The 21817-nt window shown below is 38.2% G+C and overlaps 2 protein-coding genes across 2 annotated transcripts; one reads left to right on the top strand and one right to left on the bottom strand.

Moving 5' to 3' along the window:
* The first annotated feature begins 9 nt into the window (after positions 1-9).
* On the top strand, positions 10-1849 carry LOC131777894 (uridine 5'-monophosphate synthase-like). Its single transcript, XM_059094256.2, has one exon. It carries the CDS (start codon positions 25-27, stop codon positions 1447-1449), a length of 1425 nt encoding a protein of 474 aa, XP_058950239.2. The 5' UTR covers positions 10-24; the 3' UTR covers positions 1450-1849.
* A 925-nt stretch (positions 1850-2774) lies between these two features.
* On the bottom strand, positions 2775-21787 carry LOC131777893 (F-box and leucine-rich repeat protein 13). Its single transcript, XM_059094255.2, has 23 exons — positions 21454-21787; positions 19573-19682; positions 18672-18768; positions 17990-18057; positions 17691-17811; positions 16920-16953; positions 15669-15778; positions 15117-15224; positions 14694-14815; positions 13482-13591; positions 13317-13369; positions 12164-12264; positions 11328-11457; positions 8569-8667; positions 8356-8476; positions 7624-7786; positions 6288-6407; positions 5803-6013; positions 5492-5545; positions 5307-5387; positions 4916-4998; positions 4161-4241; positions 2775-3128 (listed from the first exon to the last, which is right to left on the bottom strand). The coding sequence occupies exons 1-23, from the start codon at positions 21526-21528 to the stop codon at positions 3047-3049; spliced, it is 2334 nt and encodes a 777-aa protein (XP_058950238.2). The 5' UTR covers positions 21529-21787; the 3' UTR covers positions 2775-3046.
* Positions 21788-21817: the final 30 nt, after the last annotated feature.

Here is a 21817-nt window from a genome sequence, read left to right as displayed (position 1 = left end):
CGTGAATGTTCTCGATATTTTATCATGGCGTGCGAGAAGGAAAATCTGATCGAGAAGTTACACGATATTCAAGCCATAAAATTTGGTGATTTCACCTTGAAAAGCGGAATACAATCCCCAGTGTATGTTGACTTGCGTGTGATCGTCTCTTATCCGGAAATTCTGAAGCAAATCAGTGGTATGTTATGGGATGTCGCTACCTCATCGCGAGCAAAATTTTCTGTGATTTGTGGCGTTCCTTACACCGCTTTACCGATTGCGTCTGCTATCTCAGTTAACCAAAATGTCCCGATGGTGATGAGAAGAAAAGAAGCTAAATCATATGGAACGAAGCGGCTGATCGAGGGTGTTTTTACTCCGAAGAGTAATTGTTTGGTAATCGAAGATGTAGTTACTAGTGGCTCGAGTGTTCTTGAAACTGTAGAAGCTCTTGCTTCGGTAGAATTAGTCGTTTCGGACGCTGTAGTTTTGTTAGATCGCTTTCAAGGCGGAAAGGAGATGCTTCAATTTCAGGGTGTTAAGCTTCACAGTCTTCTAACGCTCCCTGAAGTTCTTGATGTGCTTTTGGCAAAGGGAAAAGTTGGTCAAGAAATGGCAGGAAAAGTTAGTGAATTTCTGTCAACAAACACGTTTACACCAGCAGCAGTTGCCAAAGTACCGGCCAAACCGGGAAGTAAACTTAGCTTCGAAGCAAGGGCGCAGATTGCAAGTAATTCAGTCACAAAAAAGTTATTTGAGGTAATGCATATTAAGAAGTCAAACCTGGCAGTCTCTGTTGATTTCACCAGCTGTGATAAAGTTTTGAGTCTTGTTGACAAGATTGGGCCCCATGTTTGCATCGTGAAAACACACGTTGACATTCTGGATGATTTCACCCCAGAATTTGCCAAATCACTTCAAATGCTTGCTGCAAAGCACAACGTTTTGATCTTTGAAGATAGGAAGTTTGCTGATATTGGCAACACCGTCAAGAATCAGTACTCCAAAGGGTTGTATCATATTGCAGAATGGGCAGATCTGGTTAATGCACATGTAGTTCCTGGGGATGGTGTGATTAATGGCCTCAAAGAAGTTGGTTTGCCACTTGGAAAGGCGTGTCTGCTGATTGGAGAAATGAGCTCAAAGGGAACATTGGCTACTGGGGAATACACAAAGGCAGCTGCAGACATGGCACAGGCTCACAAAGACTTTGTCATGGGGTTCATTAGCTTGTCATGTTTGGTTAATGATCCTCAGTTTGTTCACATGACCCCAGGGGTACAGCTTAATGCCGGAGGAGATAACCTTGGCCAACAGTACCTCACCCCTGAAGAAGTCATTCTAAACCGAGGCAGTGATGTTATAATCGTTGGAAGAGGTATCTACCAGGCTGAGGATCCTGTTAAGGCAGCAGCTCAATATAAAGAAGCAGCATATGCAGCTTATATGCAACGAACTGAAACTGAATGATGAGTTGGTGACATTGGAATTTATTACACAGTGGTTTTGCTCAGAAGCGAAGACTTTAACTGGTAGCAATCAATCAATGTAAATTATGAATTTTTACATCAAATCTCATTCTATCTTCAATGACCTTTTTTGTATCTTTGAAATTACTAGCATGACACACACCATTGACCACAGAGTTAGTCATGCAGTTTAGAAGCATATCCACAAAATGTTGATAGTTAGGTCTAACCTTTGATCCAATAATAAGGCACAATAATAACTTCTCTTCACAAGTGCTTCATTTTCCCAAACAAGTAAGCAAACAGCTATTTGGTTCGTAATATGCAATCCTGCTATTGCAAGAATTTTTGTGTTAGTCAAGTAATAGAAACCCATAGGTGTGACAAGAAGTGTGTGTGTTTCAGGGAGGGGGGGGGGGGGGTGGAGCAGTGCTGGGTCCAGACCCTCACTCTTTTTTTTACCTGCCACTACAGTCACATGTTTTCATAGATTATGCCATAAATGAAAGGCTTGTCATTATTAGTTTTAGAAAAACTTCCATTTACTAGGGCACATGAAAAATGAACATTTACATAGTCATGGTAATTACATTTCATGGTGAATCAATGTGTTAAGTTCTACAGCTTGTAGAGGCAATGGAGTGTGTAATTATCTGTGGCAATTGATCATTAAATACAGGAGCAACACATAAATGTGCATTTCACAATTTCTTTTAGAGTGATTAGGGACATAATGCTGTATAATGGCTGGACAGAAGACGAGAAGAGATTTCACAAATGAAAAGAAGAAACAGATGTCACAATGGCATCATCAAACCCAACAAAAACCTGTGTCAATTCAAAGTCCTACCCCACCCCCCTCCCCCTCTCCCAAGCAGGATAGCTTTACACAGCCCCACCTGGGCTGTCTAAGTCTCAGAAGATTGCATATGATTTGGGTGAAAAAGAACCAATCAAAAAGCACTATACAATGAAATGCTGTCTGAGTAGAACCAGACTGTAAAACGTCTTCATTGCAACCCTGAGAACCTTTGTATCTGTCACCTTCAGTGGAGCTATACCTCTCTAATGGGGCATTTCCTGTAGTAATGAGAGTGTCCCATAAATAAAGGTTCCATAGAGCAGAGGTGAGCCCTGTCTGTTATTGTTGACACGGATGTAAAAATAGACACAAAAAGCAGGCCTACTGATAAGAGAAAGATGTGTAATGTATAAATAAATTTAAATTTCGGAAATTGTGGCCAGTTCATTAGCTGCCTAAAAAACAAACAAAATGAGTCTAGTTTAATTAATATTGAATTTAATTATTTTCTTTGTTCATGCATGATATTTTATTGAATTCTTTTATACATTATTGAAATAAATTTCACCTTTCTTTACTGAAACAAAGTTGTGTGAATTCTGAAACATAAGGAATTGTATTTCTTGTAAACCTATGTACAACAATATCTAAAGCACCGTTTCAACGAGGCAAGTAGAACGATGAAATTTTCAACTCTATCTTTCTGTTGAAACAACATGAGAGCATGGAATGGACTCTAATAGTACACATTCCCATGGACCTCTAACGGACTTGAGCCATCTGTGTGAGTGGTCAGCTAATATCCTAGAGCTGGCGATGGATCGTCAGAACTGTGGAGCACGTGTTCGCATTTGGTTTGAAGCTTCTGAACAGAAGACCTACAAAAGATTTAGGATACGTCAACTTTGGAGCACAAACAATCCATGGGTTAAGAAATGAAATCAGTGATTCAAGGGACTGCACACACTAGCTGTAGAATAAACGAGAAATTCAAATAGTACTCAACAGATATAGGAACGGCAGGGCCTATTTTCAACCGGGGGAGGAGGGGAACGGGGGATTGAAAACTAGCACTAAGGACGCGAGTTTGTCGCAGGGGGGGAGGGGGTGGAATCATCCTACCCCAAAAAATTTTTGAATTTATTCTTCAGACGTATTTCATGCTAAACAAAATAAAATATCGTCCTCGCTATCCGAGTACAGATTTTGGATTTCTCGTTCAACTCAGTCACCTGTTTAAACAAGAATCTCAAGTATCTATCCTTTTAAGTATTCAAGCTGAACGCTATGTATTGATTACCAAAATGACTTCGTAAATAAACAGAATTCCGTCATTGTTGGGAGTTCACAAACTGTGGGGAAACAGAAACGGAAACGAAGTAATCTACGCCACCAATCATGCGTAATCAGCGATTAGTGCACTTACACCTGCTTGTGAGATTCAAGAACTTCTAAAAGCATAAAAAGGAAGGCTTTTAAAGCAGTCATGGTGCCCTTACAAACTGCGCATGTCGTAACGACACATAAAGCGCAGGACAAGGTGTAGACAAAGGCGAGGATATCTGTTGAAGCGCAGAAAAGCGATAACGAGACGAGGCAAGTTACAGCGGTGTTATCAGTTTGTTATCTACCTTGCAATCTAGACAACAAACAGTCCACACTAGCCGTAAAAGTTAGGAGGAAAAAATTGACCACGCGGAACTTTGGGAGGAAGGTGCCAGAAAAGTAGCCACTTCTCGTACACTTCATTACCAAAGATTCGCGTAGCGCGCTAACGTCAATTTATTTTGTTTTGTTTTTTAACTCGCATGACGGACTTCGCCACAAAGGAGGGACCGTTCGCAATCTCCCTCGACAATCTTAAAAGACCTGAAAAGCAATATCGATAAATTGGAAGATACTTAACTTACTTTGAAACATTTCTACAGTAGAGTATCGTCAAAGAGGACAATCTCTTGCATCCTTTCCTCAAGTACCGTAAAGATTTGTCTCTGAAACCAAAACAAGTCTTGTTACGACCTGCATCGCTTCCGTAAAGAGTAGAATAGTTTTAAAAAAAGGTGTTAAACCTGCACACCCTAACATCAGTAGGCAAATTCTCCATACTGATCTCTTTACATTTCGTCTTGTGCTGACAAGGAGAATTTGTTTAACAATCAATAGCTTCTTAAATTGGCGACCATATCGTTTATTCTCCTTGTTTTACTGTTTGATTCTGGGACGAGACTGTAAGGAGAAATTAGATACTAGTCAATCTTGGGGGGTTAAGGAGCACTACACTCGAAATACAGATACATCGAAAGACGATCTGTAACTACCGTCAAGGATATAAAATTTAAAGCAACCGATGTACGTAGTTTAAACTACAAGGATTACCATTCAAATGTAATACTGAACTGAAGAATTTCGTAATAAAAATCAAGATTCGTCCAATTTGCTTAGTGGAGAAGAAACTGTCCGCGACGCATCGCACAACACTTGTCAACACACCAAAAAACTTATCTCAATGGCTGATCAGAACAAAGGTAAATTTCACAAGGAGCCGAAACTTCAACCGCTCAACTAAAACTGTTAAGACATCCGTTTAGACATCACATGGCTGACAACCATTTGTGAGTATCCAAATTGTTATGTTACTACTAACGGTTTTCTTGTCTGTACTTACGTTATATGAACACAGCCAGATAGATCTAGCGCCTCAATATAATGACAAACACCTGATAAATATTGAAGGCTTGAATCTGTTAACTGCAAAAAAAGTGAAAACGAGATAAGTCAAACGCTTTGCCTGAACAAAGAATTCTGCCTGAAATCAATTTTCTCATTAGGAACAGTAAGGTTATCTTCGGTTTTGCATTCTCTTCAAGGGGTTTCAATAAATTGTTCCATAAGCGGCTGCCGATGGTGTAATAGGCCCTTTTGCCCTGAAAAGGGCCGTAAGGCGGAACCTAAACTCAAGAGCCTGCATGCAGGCGAAACAGCGGCGGTGAGAGGTTTTATAGACAGCTGTAGACTGACAGTAACTGACTTTTAATAAAAACCCTTTGCTCTTCTACCTTGTTACAGCCGGCGAGGTTCAGCGTGCGAAGTAATCGACAGCAGAAGGCGAGGTTCTTGATGGCGTTATCAGTTAAACCCTAATGGAAGAGAAACGTACGTCAATCACGGCGTCCACAATAACTTTTTCAATGAGAGTGGCTACCAGCTAGTTATTCAAAAGTTCGTGATATGCCCTTTGTACCTTGCAGTGGGAAACATCGAAGTTCTCCAATTGTCGACACTGCTGACACATTTTCTGCAAAAAAAGGAGACATTCAAATTCTGTTATTTGACGCGTTTAAACATGCGAAAGGCCGCAAGACTGACTGACTCACTGATTTATGGCTGACTGAATCACTGACTGACCGACCGACTGAAGGAATGAATGACTGACTGACCAACAAATCAACCGTGCGACTCACTGATAAACTGAGTGTCTGAGTAGATGAGTGAGTGACTAACTTGCTGGCTGACTGACTGACTAACCGATTCTCTGAGGTTCTCTGTACGCACCTGCAGACCCAGGTCAGTGATATTTGGACATTCAGCAAGCGTGATGTCCCGGAAGCGCGGGTTGTTACCAAGTGCTGCCACACCTTGGTCCTGAATGTTACACCCGGACAAATCCAGTGACATGAGGGAGGGGAGGGTACCCAGCAATTCTACCCCGGCGTCCGTCACGTGCTCGCAATAGCAAAAACTAGCATACACAAGATTGTGACACCTAGAAATTAATGTAAAATAGGTATCAATTAAACGTTTTAGACAACCTAACTTGTATGAAGTTATAGAGCGTTTGATATTTAAACGTTTTAAGAACTGATTTCCCATGATTTCAAAGGAAACAGAATTATCTCCCTGTTGACAACACAGTTTTTAGAACTGACCTTCAAAAATTCAAATCCAAATCTTTCTCTCTGCTACCACAGAGATACGAGTTACACACAATGTTAACAACTGGGAAATAATTCTGAATATTACCTTAATCACACCCTTACCTTTGTGCGATTCTTAACAACGTGACGTCACTGACTCGCACGCAGTTCGTTAGATTCAACTCTTTCAGCTTAGCGCCTGACGGGCCCTCGACGATCTGCCTCACTCCTGTGTCTTGTATCCTGATGAAATATGAACAGCAAAGTGAAACCACTAAACTCCAGTTGGAGAGCTTTACAAGCAACGCAACCAAAAACATCACTAATGGAGCGTACAAAACTTCCTTGGTCTAATAAGTAATTTCCCTTGCTGCCTGCCATACAATTCTCAGAGTAAGCCTGTGTCATTTACTGAAAACATCATCTCACTTCAATAACGAGGCTCAACATTTATCATTTTCATCGTCACTGCACAAAAGCACCACATTCGAAAATCTTATTCTAGCAGTATGCCGGAAGTTTGTCACTATGGACCTAGTTATACGGCCTAGCCTGTCACGAGTCTCCTATTGCTCAGTGGTAGAGCATTTGAAGTAATAATCGGAAGATCGTAAGTTCGGCTTCTTTCGGGAGCACTCGGAGTTCCGTCTTTTTCTCCGAGTGTGCTTTTGTCATTCACAGAATAACATCATCGGATCAATATCAGTATCTGGGCAACTGCCTACCTACCCCTCCCCTAACCCAAAATTAACCCTAACTTGTTATCAATTGACCATTGCTGAGTTAGGGGAGGGGTAGGTGGGCAGTTGCCCAGATACTGATATTGATCGACATCATCTTTTAATTCTTATAAAGTTAGTTCTGAGAATTTGTTACAGGATCAACTAATAATCTCCTGATTGATATTTTTTTCCCCTCTCATCCCTTGTTTACTTGATATTTGTATTGATATTGTAAGGGGATATTCTGTCTGGGTGATTCGTGGGAGTTTAAGGAAACCTCTTTCAGTGAAACAAATAAATGTTAAAATATCAGAATATTCATTCTCGGTTTCAGAATCTGTAACGTCACGAGCGGTGTAAACAAGAAAACAAAAAAAAAATCAAAAAACAGAGATTTGGAGAAAAGCAAAGACAGAAAAGGGAGGACAATTCATAGCTTATAGCCTTCGTGCATGCCCTTATTATGAGCACCGCAGGACGCGCGTTTCTCCGCCCGCGGGCAGAGTTAAGAGGAGTCGGGAGAGGCTTGCCAGGGGTCTGGTAAACAGTGCCAGACCCCTTGTTGATCTGTAGCCGGCTCACCTCATTCCAGGCCTCCTACTTTCCCGCGAGCAAGGAGACGCTTGTGCCGAAGCGCTCACGAGTAAGCCTTAAAACAAAATTCATACTCTTTCTTACTTTCCATCTGTAAAAAAGGTATTTTTTACAGAACATTTCATACAGTTGCAGTTTCTTACCGAACGCAATCTGCGACATTGACCACATGAAGATGCTTGGAAGTAGCTAATGCCTTAAGAGCCAGATCAGTCATTCTGGGGCAGTCCACAAGGTACACGTGTTCAAGCAGAGGACAGCTTCTGGCCAACACTTTAACTGATGCATCAGTGAGACGATTGTTTCCTTGAAAAAAGGAAAAAAAAAAAAAAAAAAGACAAAGGATGTGACAGTGAATTCTGAGTCGAAAGAGATCTAGGACTGCTTTGTTTTACTTTACTTCGCCCTTTGATTGGTCCAGAAAACTCATATCATCCTCTCAACCAATCAGATGCAAAACTACAGCCATTCACATCGGCTGGTCACTCGCGTATTCCCGCGCTTTTATTCTGAGTTTCCCATTGGCTCCTTATTCTCCCTGAACTTTGATTGGCGAGTGTGATCACTTATTCGTCGCACAAAGTAAAACCAAGCAGACTGAAGCGCCGGAAAACGCGACTGACCAAGTCGCATTCGGTGTTTAGTCTTGCATCTGATTGGATTAGATAGTGACGCAATTTTTCTTGACCAATCACTGAACGAAGAAAAGCAATCCTGGATAATTTAGTAAAGAGTTTGAAGGCTGACATTTCGAGCGCTAGCCCTTCGTCAAAGCGATAGAACATTGAATGATAATGCTATTCTGGATTGTTATGCGTACTCAATTAGAAATTTCTCTAAATGAAATGATTCACTGAATGATAGATTGAACTCACCTTCGACTCTAATCTTGTTAAGTTTCTTACACGATGCCAAGCATTTGAATGCAGCATCCGATAAGAAGGGCGAGTTCATGATCGAAACGTTCTTCAATGTGCGACATTCGGATGTCAATGCCTTCAATATGCGAAAGAAATGAAAAAAGATTTGAAAAAAAAAATGAAAAAAAGATTTGAATCATGTGCACAAGTAACGTTCAGTTAAAATACCTGTATACACTCGTCCCTCAATCCTGGCAGCTGATTCAAAATAATCGTTGTCAAAGTACCACAACCCATGGAAATATATTTGTAGCCTTCCTCTGTTATCTGAAATTATTTTGAACAAAATTAGAAAGAATTCTTAATGGATTTGCAGGCGCTTTCTGCCAACTATCGTAACACCACACACCTTTGCAAATGCCGTTAGGTGCTCTTAGTAACGATGAAAATGGAGAAATCTGACAGGGATCACTTGAAAAATTTTGGATAAATTTTACAATGTTGACAAAGCTCCCACGACATCGCCCGCACACCGACTCCGAGGCAAACGTGTAATTTCAATTGGTAAAGATGTAAATCGTTACTTGTTTATTGAGTTACTCACTTTTCTATCGTTAGATGCATAATCAAATTGCCAAAATCACAGTGTCGCTGAGTTTTCGATCTCGAGGGTTCGTAAGAGGTAAGGTGTTTAAAATGATCCAGTTTTTGGTTATAAAAAATGACCTACAACGCATTGAGTATTGAGTATTAAGTAATTGGATTTTCATTCGAGATTCCAGATTTCTGTCGCGTGGTAGTTGACGAAAGCGAAGCTCGATACTAGCGGTTCAAAATTAGCAACAAGGCAGATCGATGTTTTCATTTTATTTTGTTTACAACCACACACCGTTAGGCTTCTCGCAGCACACTGTCTGTACTTAATAAATAGCAACGAGAAGACAATAAGATTGCACCATAAGCGATAGAACGCCAGTAGATTTATATAACCTCGTTTACTTGTTTTAAACTCCAGATTCTTTTAATGAATAGCAGAGTCAAAAGGCTTAGATAAATTACTAGAGTATGAGAAAAAAAGCGGCGAAAACGGGAACATTCCAAGACCACGGAGAGCGTAATTTCATAGGTACAAACTGTTTGAGTAAAACAATGAAAAGGTTAGTTTTGAAGCACATAAAGTGTTCGCATATCTGTAATAGTTGTTTCTAAACATTCGTCGAGAGTTTAAGCCCCACATTTAGCTTCTGCCCATAATCCTTTACAACCTAACATCAGTATGCATATTCTCCACAATTTTCTCAATAGATTACGTATGGTGCTGACAAGGAGAATTTGGGTAACAATCATGACCTTCTTTAGTTAGTGATCATATCCTTTACTCTTCTGGTCTTAAAGTGCGATGTGGGGAGAAACTAGATGCTGGTCAATTTTAGAAGGTAAAGAGTTAATGGCGAAGTCTCCAGAAGGTGAGAGTTGACCGTGGTAAAAAGTTCGATCAATACATTTTATTTTTGATCTACATAGCCTAGTTTCTTTCATATCGTTTACAACTATTGTGCTAATTGGTTAACTAAGTAATATTCAGCAGCTGAAAGGGAGAATTTCTTATTAGATCTTGGTAGCAAAGTGTTTGTACCCAAGCCGTATAACCCCAGAACCTTGAAGGTTTTAAAAACCTTCGAGATTCTTGGGTTCTGGACGGCAGGGGTAAGTACAACTAGGAAACCAGACACTAAATCCTTTACGCCCTAATATCGGTATGTATCTTCTCCATACTGTTCTCTACACATTCCTAAGTTGCTGACAAGGAGAATTTGTTTAACGATCAAGAGCTTCTTTGGTAGGTGATCATTTCCTTTATTCTCCTGACCTTAATGTTTGATTCAGGGGTGATATTGTAAGGAGAAATTAGATGCTGGTCACTTTTAGAGGGTTTAAGTGTTCAACTATCTTTTGTCATTTGTCCTTCACTGATTTCTCACTTGCGCTTTTTATATTTAAGTCTAGTTAAAACAAAAAACCAAACCCAAACAAACAAAAAACACCATTACCATTATTTGTTTGGTTTTTCCGTCTTTCAATACCTTCACTGTGTAAATCATGGATGAACTGCCACAGGAAGATACGGTTCCATACATTGTTATTTAAATATCTATTATGAAAGCTGGTGCAGCTTAAATTCATGGCTAATGTAACCTAACCCTTTACGCCCTAACATCAGTATGCATATTCTCCATACTGATCTTTATACACTTCCTTAGGTTCTGACAAGGAGAATTTGTTTACCAATCAAAAGCTTCTTTCGTTTGTGATCATTTCCTTTATTCTCATGACCTTATCGTGTGATTCAGCGGTGATATTGAAAGGAGAAATTTGATACAAATCACTCTTAGGGTTTAAAAGGTTTACATTGTAAGCAAATAGATTCCATGTTGCCGCGCGTCTGTTCAGCAATAGATCACTGATGACGTCCCCCCTCCTCTCCTCCGCTTCCTAAGATGAAACGGAAGTGAGGGAACGTCTACGAAAACCTCGCTTCCGTTTCACCCTTGGGGGGGAGGGTACGGCTAAATGTAGGCTACCGAAGCCGAAGGTTGAGACTGATAAACCCTACCGAGATCTTGATTATTCTGGATATCACAATTAAACCGAGTCTAATAATAGTTTTATTATACATTAAACGAAAAAAAAAATAGTCAGGACAGTAAGTTGAACTTAAATTAATTCTAATCGTGTAAAAATATACAAATCAGAAAGCAACACAAAGCGCGCGAACTTGACATGATTACCTTTAGAATCATGCTCCGTTGTCTTACATGACACAATTACCCAATTAATTATTGAGTGTTCTTGACATGATTGTTATTCAATCTGCAGCTAGATGACGTCCCAGGCGCTGATTTCGAAAATTCGCTGTACGCTTTTGGCGAATCAGAAAAGAGATAGTGAGTTGAATGTATAATAATAGAAGTTAATAGACCCCTAACCTGCTCACATCCTGACAAATCAAGGTGAACAATCTTGTGACATCCTTTACCATTCGCCATGTAACTAAGACCTTTATTGGTAAACTTTGTGCAGAAAGCCAGGCTCAGGTACAGCATGTTTGAACAGTATCTAAACAAGCACAAGGAAAAGGTGAATATAACGTTTACACAAATCAATAAAGGGGGAAAGTTTCTTAAGTAACTGTGGTGCTGCCTCAGTGGGAGAGTATAGCAGGGTAATTTAGTATTATCAACGAGTTGATAACGTAAATTGACCACCGTAAAGAGTTTCAAAGCTGATGTTTTGAGTGTTAGCCTTTCGTCAGAGCTTGCAAGTGAAGCCATCCCAAATAAGCCTATGAATCTTGAAGACAACGTTTCCTTTGCGAACGCAACAAAACTCTCCCGTTTTCTGCTCACAGTAGACTGATAAATTTGAAAGGTGAAGGTGAAAACGCTTAATCCTCTCACTCCCAAGATCTCATTAGTAATTCTCCTTACTATCTGCCATACAATTCTAAAGATGTTAGTTTGGAGAATTTGGAGTCGGATCAATTAATAATCCTCTAATTGATATCTTTCTCTATTCTCATCACTTGTCTCCTTGATTTTGCATTAATGTTGTAAGGAGAAATTCTGTCTTGGTCAAAATGCATCCTTGGGGCATGAGAAGGGCTCAGTCATGCCGCCATAAAGAAATGAATGACATGACTAAATTTAATATGGTTTAGAACGAAGGTTTTTCTGAACAACGATGAAATGTTCTTTCAGTAACCAACCCTAAATGTCTCAGTCACTCTTCAGAAACTGAAGGAAACATTTTGTGGAAAACTAACCTTCCGAGATATCTGAGGGACGCATCAGAAACAGGCGTTCTGGCCAAGTTCAGATAGAGTAAAGCAGTGCAACCCATGGCAACACTCTTGACTGTTTCATCCTACAATAATGAAAACACAGTTAGTGCGCCATTCGACTAACTACCGCAATAATGTACATGAAATAATTACGCGTGTCTGATTGGCTTGAACTGGTGTATTCTCATATAACACGAGTGCAAATTACAAACAGCGCGCGCGCTGTCAAAATTTACGTCTGTCTTGACTCTCTGTGACGTTTCTTCATATACATTATTAACAAGTAACAACATGATTTCTCGCACTTGGAAATTTTTCAAAGTACAATTTTGTTGTCTTTAAAAAATTTACTCGTGCTTATTAACACCAAATTGCACTCGAAATCGTGTTATTACCTATACTAGTACTAATCGCATGATAATTACAAAGGCCAGTCAGGACAGAAAAGGTCACAAAGAACCCATGAGAGCTCAAAAGTATGTTATGTGACCGAACTGAAGCGCGGGAAAACGTGAGTGACTTAGTCGCAAGGGGATTAATTGTAGATTTGCACTTGACTGGTTAGAGTGGAAATCTCTCTGTAGAGCACAATTCGATAGTGTCGTAAATTAAATCAAAGCAATCACAGAACCGATCACAACAAAGAAATATATCGCAACGAGCTAATTAAAACCCGAAGCAAAAACAAGTAAACTGCCCGCGGCGCGGGAAATTACGGGTTACCACGAGGTGATCGTTTTTAGTTTTGCATCTAATTGGCGCAGAAAGTAGCGCCAGTTTTCTAGGCCAATCATAGAGCTTCGTGATATAACTCCAATGCTACACCGGATTATATCCGACTCCTTATCTGAAAACTGAACTATAGCTCCAATTAGCGAGGAAAACCTTCACTTGATGTGATACACCCCTAGAGAGAAAATGCCTGTCCAAAATGACGTCAAAAAAAGTTACATTTTTTTATGTAAGGAAAGTAGTGAGTACTATTCCGCCTTTCTCTGAAAGAATAGAACTTTCTGGACAACTTTGTGTCAGGATTTCAGTGACAAATAATTAAAATGATAAAAAAATGACGCTGATAACAATTTATATTATAACAATTGTCATCATTATAATCAATACAATTATCAGTCCTTACCGTAACCCCTGAGCATTCTGATAAGTTAAGATCTTGCAGATTTCTGCACTGAGCTGAAGGTAAAAAAAAAAAGAAATATTTCCTTCCATAACAACAGTGATGCGCTGTTAGAAATAACGTAAAATATAATTTTAAAAAAATTACTTCAAGCATATACAGCCGTACCAGTAAGTTTGATGCTTTCACTCGATAAATTATAGCATCCGCGAAGATTCAAATGTCCCAGAAATGGACGGCACTTGTGGATAACGCTGGCTGCTACTTTATTTGTTGCACTGAAAGAAAAAAGAATACGTCTGGTAAACAATTGGTACATACGTCATAATTTGGTTTTATAATCCATCAAATATTTTTTGCTCGCGCGCAATTGGTCTTAATACATCACGTGACCGAATATTCCCCAGCTAAAACTGTGGGATGTCCAAGGATATCACCCTAGTGATATTCCCCGATTTTCAAACCTGTCGTCAACTACGAATATTTAATTCAAGATGAGAGAGCGTTATGTGGTTGTTACAGAAGAAGGGGAAACATTTGTTTCCTCATAAAGGCGTACGAGAGAAAACTTAAAAATATACATATTTCAAGCAGAAAACAGTAAGCTATTTGTAAAGATTTTTTCATGAGTGTTGTAAAATATTTGAAGGATGATAAACACAATAGCCTCCATTTGGCACGAAAATATACCCGTATATTTTTCCTTAGACATAATCTGTTCCTCGAAGCTCACAGTTTTCATCGAGCTTTACTCTTGGAAAACTGTTCGCATCTTGGAACCGATAATGTCCGCGGACAAATATCTGCTTTTATTTTGGCGCTAAATAAAGGCTCAGCCTTTAAAAGACTTTAAAAGCCTTTTTTTAAGCCTTTAAAAGGCTTAATCTGGATTGATTTAAAACCTTTCCTTTGCTAAATAAACAATAGCCCAATAGGCTATTGTTTATTTAGCAACTGGGTTGGTAATGTTATAATTGTAGAGATACTTGTCTTTTATAGTTAATGACAGTTCGTAAATAAAAGTAGCATCACAATTCTTCTGCAGTTATTCCATTGTAAATTCTCACTTGTAATGTTTTGTGGCAATGAATAACATAAATAAACATAAAGGAAAGGTCCCAAAGATGATGTATCGAGCGTTAGCCCCTCACCAGAGCCAGGAAGTATAAAGAACATGAAATATGCTAAAAGGCTGGTTTTGACAGGTGATGGATTAGGAATTGTGGTTAAAAGAGCGCTTCTGACCTCTTAATTAGCGCGACGAAATCGGAGACGGAAGAATCAGAACAGTTCCATTTTCTTCCAATTCCGTTTAAAACAGGGGGAGGGGATGCTACAGCCCTCCCCCTGTCCCACCCCACCCCCATTATTGTGACTTACATGTGTTTCACAATGGAGAAATCAACCTTACTCCAGAGTATGTTGGCTTGAATTAACACCTTCCAGCTTCTACAGACCCGAGCACAACGTCCCAAGTCACCCACGCTCAGGTAACTGAAAATCTGAAAACAGAAACGCGTATTAATAAACGATTTAAATCGTATGACAATCAAATATTAAAATCTGGATTGACAAGTTTGTATTACATGTAAATGAACCTGATTTTTCTGTTAAAAAAAGTTAAGAAACTTCTACTGCTTTGTAATTTCACAAACTGATAAAAGTTTTCCTTACTACAGCAGCTAGCAAAACTTATAAAATGCCTCTTTAACTTACCTTCCTCAAATCTATTGACCTGAGATGAAGGAAAGCAAATAACAAAACGGATCTAAAAATTTCACACCCTTTCAAAGCTACACTTACCCTTAACGCCACATGTCTTGGTAGGGATGAAATTTCATCTTTTCCGTCTGCTCTGACACGGAAGAATCCTTCATACCCTGAATCAATGATCTCTCCTCTTTCAATCCGCTGAATATTTCCAGAAAAAATATGCAAAGCAGTGAGCTAGTTTATTAGACCAAGAACACACAAAATCACACTTGTGTGCTAAAAACAGTTCCCACAGTCTAACTGGAAGTTTTCCCATCTTAGAGTTGTCTTTACTACCAAAGCTTACCCTGTTTTTTTTGTTGTTGTTGTTTTTTTTTGTAAACAAGAAACTTGTGGTATTTCTTCCTCTACTACAAGGCATATTAGTACATCTCAGGGATTAACAACCCCCACCCCCACCCTTGTGCTTGTTGTCAAGCTTTCCCCACACCCAGCTAGTACCCACTCAAACTCATCCTCAGTAGAGGCGCAAAATCTTTCACAGAAGCCTGAGGATTACAATATCTGAAGAAACCTCTAATTTCACATACAGCTGTAGGTCACAAAATTTTCCCCCCAGCCTGTTATATTTGTCTTACCCACCTCAAAATACTCCTTTGTCTTCCTGGCATCCACAGCAACACTATGCCATGCATCAAACACCACACGCAACAATGAGATTGCAAGGACTCTGCGGATCCTTGTGGAGATCACTGAAATTAAAGCAAATTCACCCCTTTAACTCTCATATCTCATTAGTAGTTCTCCTTTCTGTCTGCCAAACAGTTCTTATGATGTTAGTCCAGAGAATTTGGCACTGGATCAACTAACAATTGCCCGACTGATATTTCTCTTTATTCTTATCACTTGACTGTCTTCTTGACATTGTGCTGATTTTTTAAGGAGAAACTGTCTCAGTCACTCCAGGGAGTAAAAGGATTAAGCTTCATTTTTTCTCACAGAATGTTTGACAATTATTACTTGCACAAAATTTAAGAATGCAGGGTTTTGATCAATACAGAAACTGCAATCCTCAAACAAAGATATGGCCATCAAGAAGACAGTTTTAATGATGAGCCGAGGTATACAGTCATTTATTTTGATCAGTTTTTAATGAGGATCTATTGGAGGACAGATGCATGAATGACATCACAATTAACCCTATAGCTCCCATGAATGACCAAGACAGAATTTCTCCTTACAATATCAATACAATATCAGGTAGACAAGTAATGAGAAAAAAGGAAAATATCAATCGGGGGATGATTAGTTGATCCAATACTAAGTTCTCCAAACTAACATGACAAGAACTGTATGGCAGACAGTAAGGAGAATTACTAATGAGATCTTGGGAGTTACAGGGTCAACAATATTTTACTTTTTATCATATAAAACAAATTGAAATAGATTCCATATTGCTGTTGGTCTGTTCAGTAACAGATCACAGAGGACATCAAAATGTAGTAAGAACATCTGTTAACCCTCTGACTCCCAGATCAAATTTGTAATTCTCCTTACTGTCAACCATACAATTCTTATATAAAGTTAGTTCAGAGAATTTAGTATTGGATCAACTAATTATCCTCAAATTGATATTTTTCTTTATTCTCATCACTTGTCTGGTTGATATTGTATTGATATAGTAAGGAGAATTTTTGTCTTGATGACTCATGAGAGTTAAAGGGTTAATCATCTGTTAACTATAACTATTTGTGAAACATTTTCTTGACTCTAAAGTTTGATATTCAACATTATATATTTTACAGACACCCATTGATGTGGATGATTAAAGACTGAAAACTAAAATATTGTTTCAAAACTGAGGAACTGGAAGGAAAAGAAAAATTTACTAACCATTTTGCCTCTCCTTTCTCTCAGAAACCCATGCCTGTGGCAGCGTCAATCAAGTGAAGGAGAAATTTAATGTAGCACAAATTTTATTCATTGCTGTACAAACATAAAATGTGAAAAAAGTTATACTCAAAAAGCCAAGGCTCTGTAGATTTTTATCTTTGACAGGATTCTTATCACAATGTAGGAAATACTAAATGCCAAATTTTATGAGACATCCTGCAAATACTAAAAGCCAAATTTTATGAGGCATCCTGCAAATAGAAATTACCGTAAAAACCCGCATAAGCTACACCCTGAATTTAGCAGCTAAAATTTGGAAAAAAAGGTTTTTAAAAGAAATCAAAAGAAATCCAAAGTCGAGTCTTGAGAAGTCTTCTTCATCCACAGTTCATCGAACGTACACTCACTATTAACATTGTAACGGAAATAAATCAAAGTCTTACCCACAATTTTGGCACTTCAACATAATGAACATCGTTTCTACCAACTTTGACATATGATTCATCTTTTTCTGGTATTTGTTGACGGGAATTTCTTCATTCAACACAGCTTTTCCATAGGTTTTAGCACTACGACAAGAACGCGAGTGGAACATTCGAAGCTTAGTAACCAGGCATTAGAGCGGATGAAAAAAGGTGCGGCTTATCTGCGGGTTTTTACAGTAAAGCTGCCAGATGGTTTCCCAAAAAACTATAAAGCAAAATACTCTTGAAAATGTAATTTAGTATTACACAATGTACATATCCTCCTGACTGAATTTTAAAAAGATACAATCCAATATTCAAGATGTATTCTCTGTACCCTACGCTGATGCCAAATCTGAGCATTCTCTAGTTTTTTGGCCAATAAAGCTTTCTTTCTCCTCATGTACTTGTGATAACGCATCCAGGCACTATGACAAAGGAAAGTATTTGGGATTTCATGAAAGCTTCCTTTATGAAAATAAATGAAAACAAAATAGTTGTACAGTTAAGATCTTAAATCTTAACTGTACAACACTGACTTCTACCAACAACAGACCTAAATAGAGGAACAAACTTTAGTCGAACAATTTCCAGCTCATTCCTTACCTGAAACATGATTTCTTCAGTTTACCATTGTACAAGTTGTAGGCTTTTTGGTACATTTCAGGAGTTGGCTGAGGGAAAGGGTTAAAATACTTTGAATTAATTTAGACTGTCTTTAAATCATTAGAGCCTGTACTCATTTAAAACTCCTGAGCAGGAAGAGATACTAAGAGAGTTAACCTTTTGACTCCCAGATCAAATTTTTAATTCTCCTTACTATCAACCATACAATTATTACCAGTAATAAGTTCAGTTAGTTAAGAGAATTTAGTATTGGATTAACTGATTGTGATCCCAAATTCAAATTTTTCTTTATTCTTATCACTTATCTGGTTGATATTGTATTGGTATTGTAACAAGAAATTCTGTTGTAGTCATTCATGAGAGTTAAAGGGTTAAAACTTCTGAGCAGGGACTGAGGTACTAGGAGAGTTGAGTATCTTGCTTGAGAACACAATACAATAACCCAGCCACATCTCAAAGCCAACCTCTTGACCTTGAAGACAACCCATAGCACACCTCCCCACAACATCTCCCCTTGAGCCTAAACTAGAAGCAGTTTAGAAGGATTTAGAGTCCTCAATGGCTTCTTGTAATATTCTCTCAGTTCTGATGGGCCATTTGAAGTGATTACTTTATTTTTGTTCTATCAAATATCAATTAAAATGTAATAACTCTTCTTTACCTGTGAATTTTCATCTTCATATGACCACAGAAAATCCAAAACTGAAGCCTTCACCACTCTATTCTTGGGACGATTTTTCTGATCAATAAAAGAATCCCTGGAATGAAAAAGAAATTTAATCAATCAATTTTAAAGGAAGCCTAAAGTAATATCAGTAAGTATACAAGTCTATTAAATCCATTTTAAAATCACTAGTGATCCTTGCAATCTGGTTGGCTCTAAGCAGTGCGATTTGTTTATGCATGGTACCTCCTTTTTCAGTCTCTAAATCACAATTTGATTGCAGCCAGTTAAAATCCAAAATCAATAAATCAAAATAACGAAATAGGTTTGAAATTTCATCAATGTAATTTATTTAAAAGTCATTTTCCTCTCTTCATGTCTCTTTTTTTTTTTCCAAATAGCCACTGGGTCAATTGGAATATTTTTCATTGACCAAAAGTCTGTATGTGGGCCACTAAATTTTGCTCTATCAACCCTTTAACTACCAGAAGTGATTAATATGTAACTTCTCCTTATTATATCCATACATTATCCTGCAAAATGGTAAAGAGAATACTCAAACTTATCAGGTAGAAGTTTTTATCTAGATCTAACACCAAATTCTTGTCACCAATGTAAAAAGAAATATGTAACAGGGCGAGGGAAGAATTAACAGTCAGATCTTGTGAGTTAAAGGGTTAAAACTGATCTAAATAAGTGACAAGTCAACCTCATGCTGTGCAAATGTTGGTAAGGAATTTATATTTGTTTTCCACAATTGTATCTGCACTATAGAGACACTCATTCAATTCTGAAATAACACAATGATGTATGATTTCAGAACAACTTGCACTTTTTTCAGTTACTTTAGCATTAATCAGATAGAACTCTGTATCCAAAAATGCAATAAAATACATACCATCGCAAATCATCCAGGACCTCTTCATAATTTATGATGAGTTTTAATTTCTCAAGGATAAATGCCTGTGGATCCCTTGGGCAGTTGACAGCTAAAGCACTGACAATAGCCTGCAAGTCAAAAGTATTTTTTTACTTACAATCTTAAAGCTTACATAAAGATTATATGGTTTGTGCACTTCCAAGTATGACAAAAGATGAAAGTCAAATTATGAGTCAGGAATCAACCTTATTAACCACACATACAGGGGTGAACTTGAAATCCATAAAATTCCATACTGTATTCAATACTTTATCAATATTTTCAAACATGATTGGTTCCAATCAACACCAATTGGACAACGTTATAGGACAATATAAGCATAGCATACCAGTCCTGTGTAATTGGACAGTATGCATCATGTGCATTCACTGTTGTCACCTATTTTGCCAAGGTGACTGAAATCTTTTTATGAAAACCTATGATGAATCACTAGTTTGTATCTAAAATTTTGTCATAGTTTTGACTGATTGGTGACAAGACTTCATGTTATTCAATTCTGTCTGTTATCATATCTGTAATTAACAACACAGTCTCCCACTTCATAGTCTTCCAATTTTGTTAGCCACTTGCATGATAACACTTTTATAACATAAAGGGCAAAATTACTACATTCTGATAGGCTGAGAAGGAGCGCATTCTCTTTAATTTTGGTAATTTCCCCAAGCAAAGTTACTTGAAATTAAAAACAAAAAAAAGGCTTCACTTACACTTAAAGTATTATTATTTCATTAACAAATTGTGGTAATGGTTTTTAGTATGGCTGGTTTCATTGCCTTGGCATTATGGCACAAAAACAAAGTTTGACTCAGCTGATTATTGCGTTTTATGATTCATTGATGATTATTGAACACTGATATGGCTTCCCACAAAACTTGTAATTAGTGACTGAATTTTGTGATTTCAGTTAATCCCAAACAGTGCAGAGGGTTGAAATTTTGTGCAGAAAGTTGAAAGTACATTGATTGACAGGTAAGTTTCTATTAAGCACAACAAAACAAAATAGTGGACAGGTGTAGAGAAAGTAACAATTTTTTTTAATTCAGAGTTTGAGGTAGTATGCAAAAAGCAAAAACATTCAGCAAAGGATAAGCTGGCCTAAAGTCTGGCCTCAAAAAACAGATATGAAAGTGTGAGCCGGAGGCCCTGAATAAAATTCTCAAGGAGTTTTACGCAACTGTTTGTATGAAAGACAGGCACGATTCTTGGCGTGATACCTAACTGAGAAAGAGTACAAACTCTCAATTAATCTTGAGAGAGGCTTTAAAAGTTTGAAACAAATTCTTGAGGAAAAAGCCTGACTACTTCAACAACAAGGCAAAGGTAAGCCACCAGACTTGGGGATAAATCAGCACACGTAAATTTTTAAAAGACTACAATTTGGTTAGCCTTTAAAAAATTGTCTTATTTTGGGATAAATTAGCATGAGCAATATTTGTGCTGATTTATCACTTGCAATCATGCGATTACCTATACAAATTGCACTCCGCTCAGTTCAAAAACCATTGTTAATTAAACTCAGCCCCTAGCGTTCACCTACACGAAATGTACTTCTATCAATCCTATACCACTTCTTATCGGCAATAGTTAACAACAAGAAAAAGACAGCTGGCCATAGCCTTGGGCAACGACGCATTAGGTTACGGAAACAAATCTTTCAGATAAAGTATGGATCTCGAACGCAAACAGAGCTTATATAAATTCCAACTTCAAACACTATCACTTTCTGTCGGGGGGAAAATCACTGCGCAGGATTCCTCCCACAAACTGAGAAAATCGCTGGATAAAATACTTTGATTCAGGAATCAAGGTTGCAGTTTGCCTGTTAAAGTGAATTCTTACCTCAAATATATCAGGAAGCCGATGCACAAGCAAATATCGTCTTAACTGCGGGTCACAATTCTTGAGAGAAGTCATGATTTAAGTAATAAAAAGTGAACTGACTTTGTGACTTGAAGGGAAGCCGCCATTTTGCTATTTACGCACCATGGAAACGAGATTCCTCGGCCCAGTCTAAAAATGGCAAGTAGGCAGACCGAAAAGACCACTGGGTAAAGTAGGCCGGCATATGCATCCACGACAACCCGATCCCGTTCTTGGTCAATAAACTGCGATTCAAGTGAGAAAATATGAAACGCCTCAGACCTAATTTATGCATCAACTGACATTATCACCTGCGAGAAGGACTCATCATTAGCGCTACAGG

The sequence above is a fragment of the Pocillopora verrucosa genome, chromosome 11 (assembly GCF_036669915.1).
Source record: "Pocillopora verrucosa isolate sample1 chromosome 11, ASM3666991v2, whole genome shotgun sequence".
NCBI classification, from domain to species: Eukaryota; Metazoa; Cnidaria; class Anthozoa; order Scleractinia; family Pocilloporidae; genus Pocillopora; species Pocillopora verrucosa.
This window is presented reverse-complemented; position numbering and strand designations above follow the sequence as displayed.

Excerpts from the sequence above, each read along its gene's own strand:
- LOC131777894 (XM_059094256.2), top strand. The coding sequence starts at position 25 with ATGGCGTGCGAGAAGGAAAATCTGATCGAGAAGTTACACGATATTCAA.
- LOC131777893 (XM_059094255.2), bottom strand. The coding sequence starts at position 21,528 with ATGACTTCTCTCAAGAATTGTGACCCGCAGTTAAGACGATATTTGCTT. Across the intron at positions 19,683-21,453 it reads GGCTTCCTGATATATTTGAG|GCTATTGTCAGTGCTTTAGC; the intron begins GTAAGAATTCAC and ends TTTGACTTGCAG. Across the intron at positions 3,129-4,160 it reads TACTGTAGAAATGTTTCAAA|GTCTTCTGTTCAGAAGCTTC; the intron begins GTAAGTTAAGTA and ends AATCTTTTGTAG.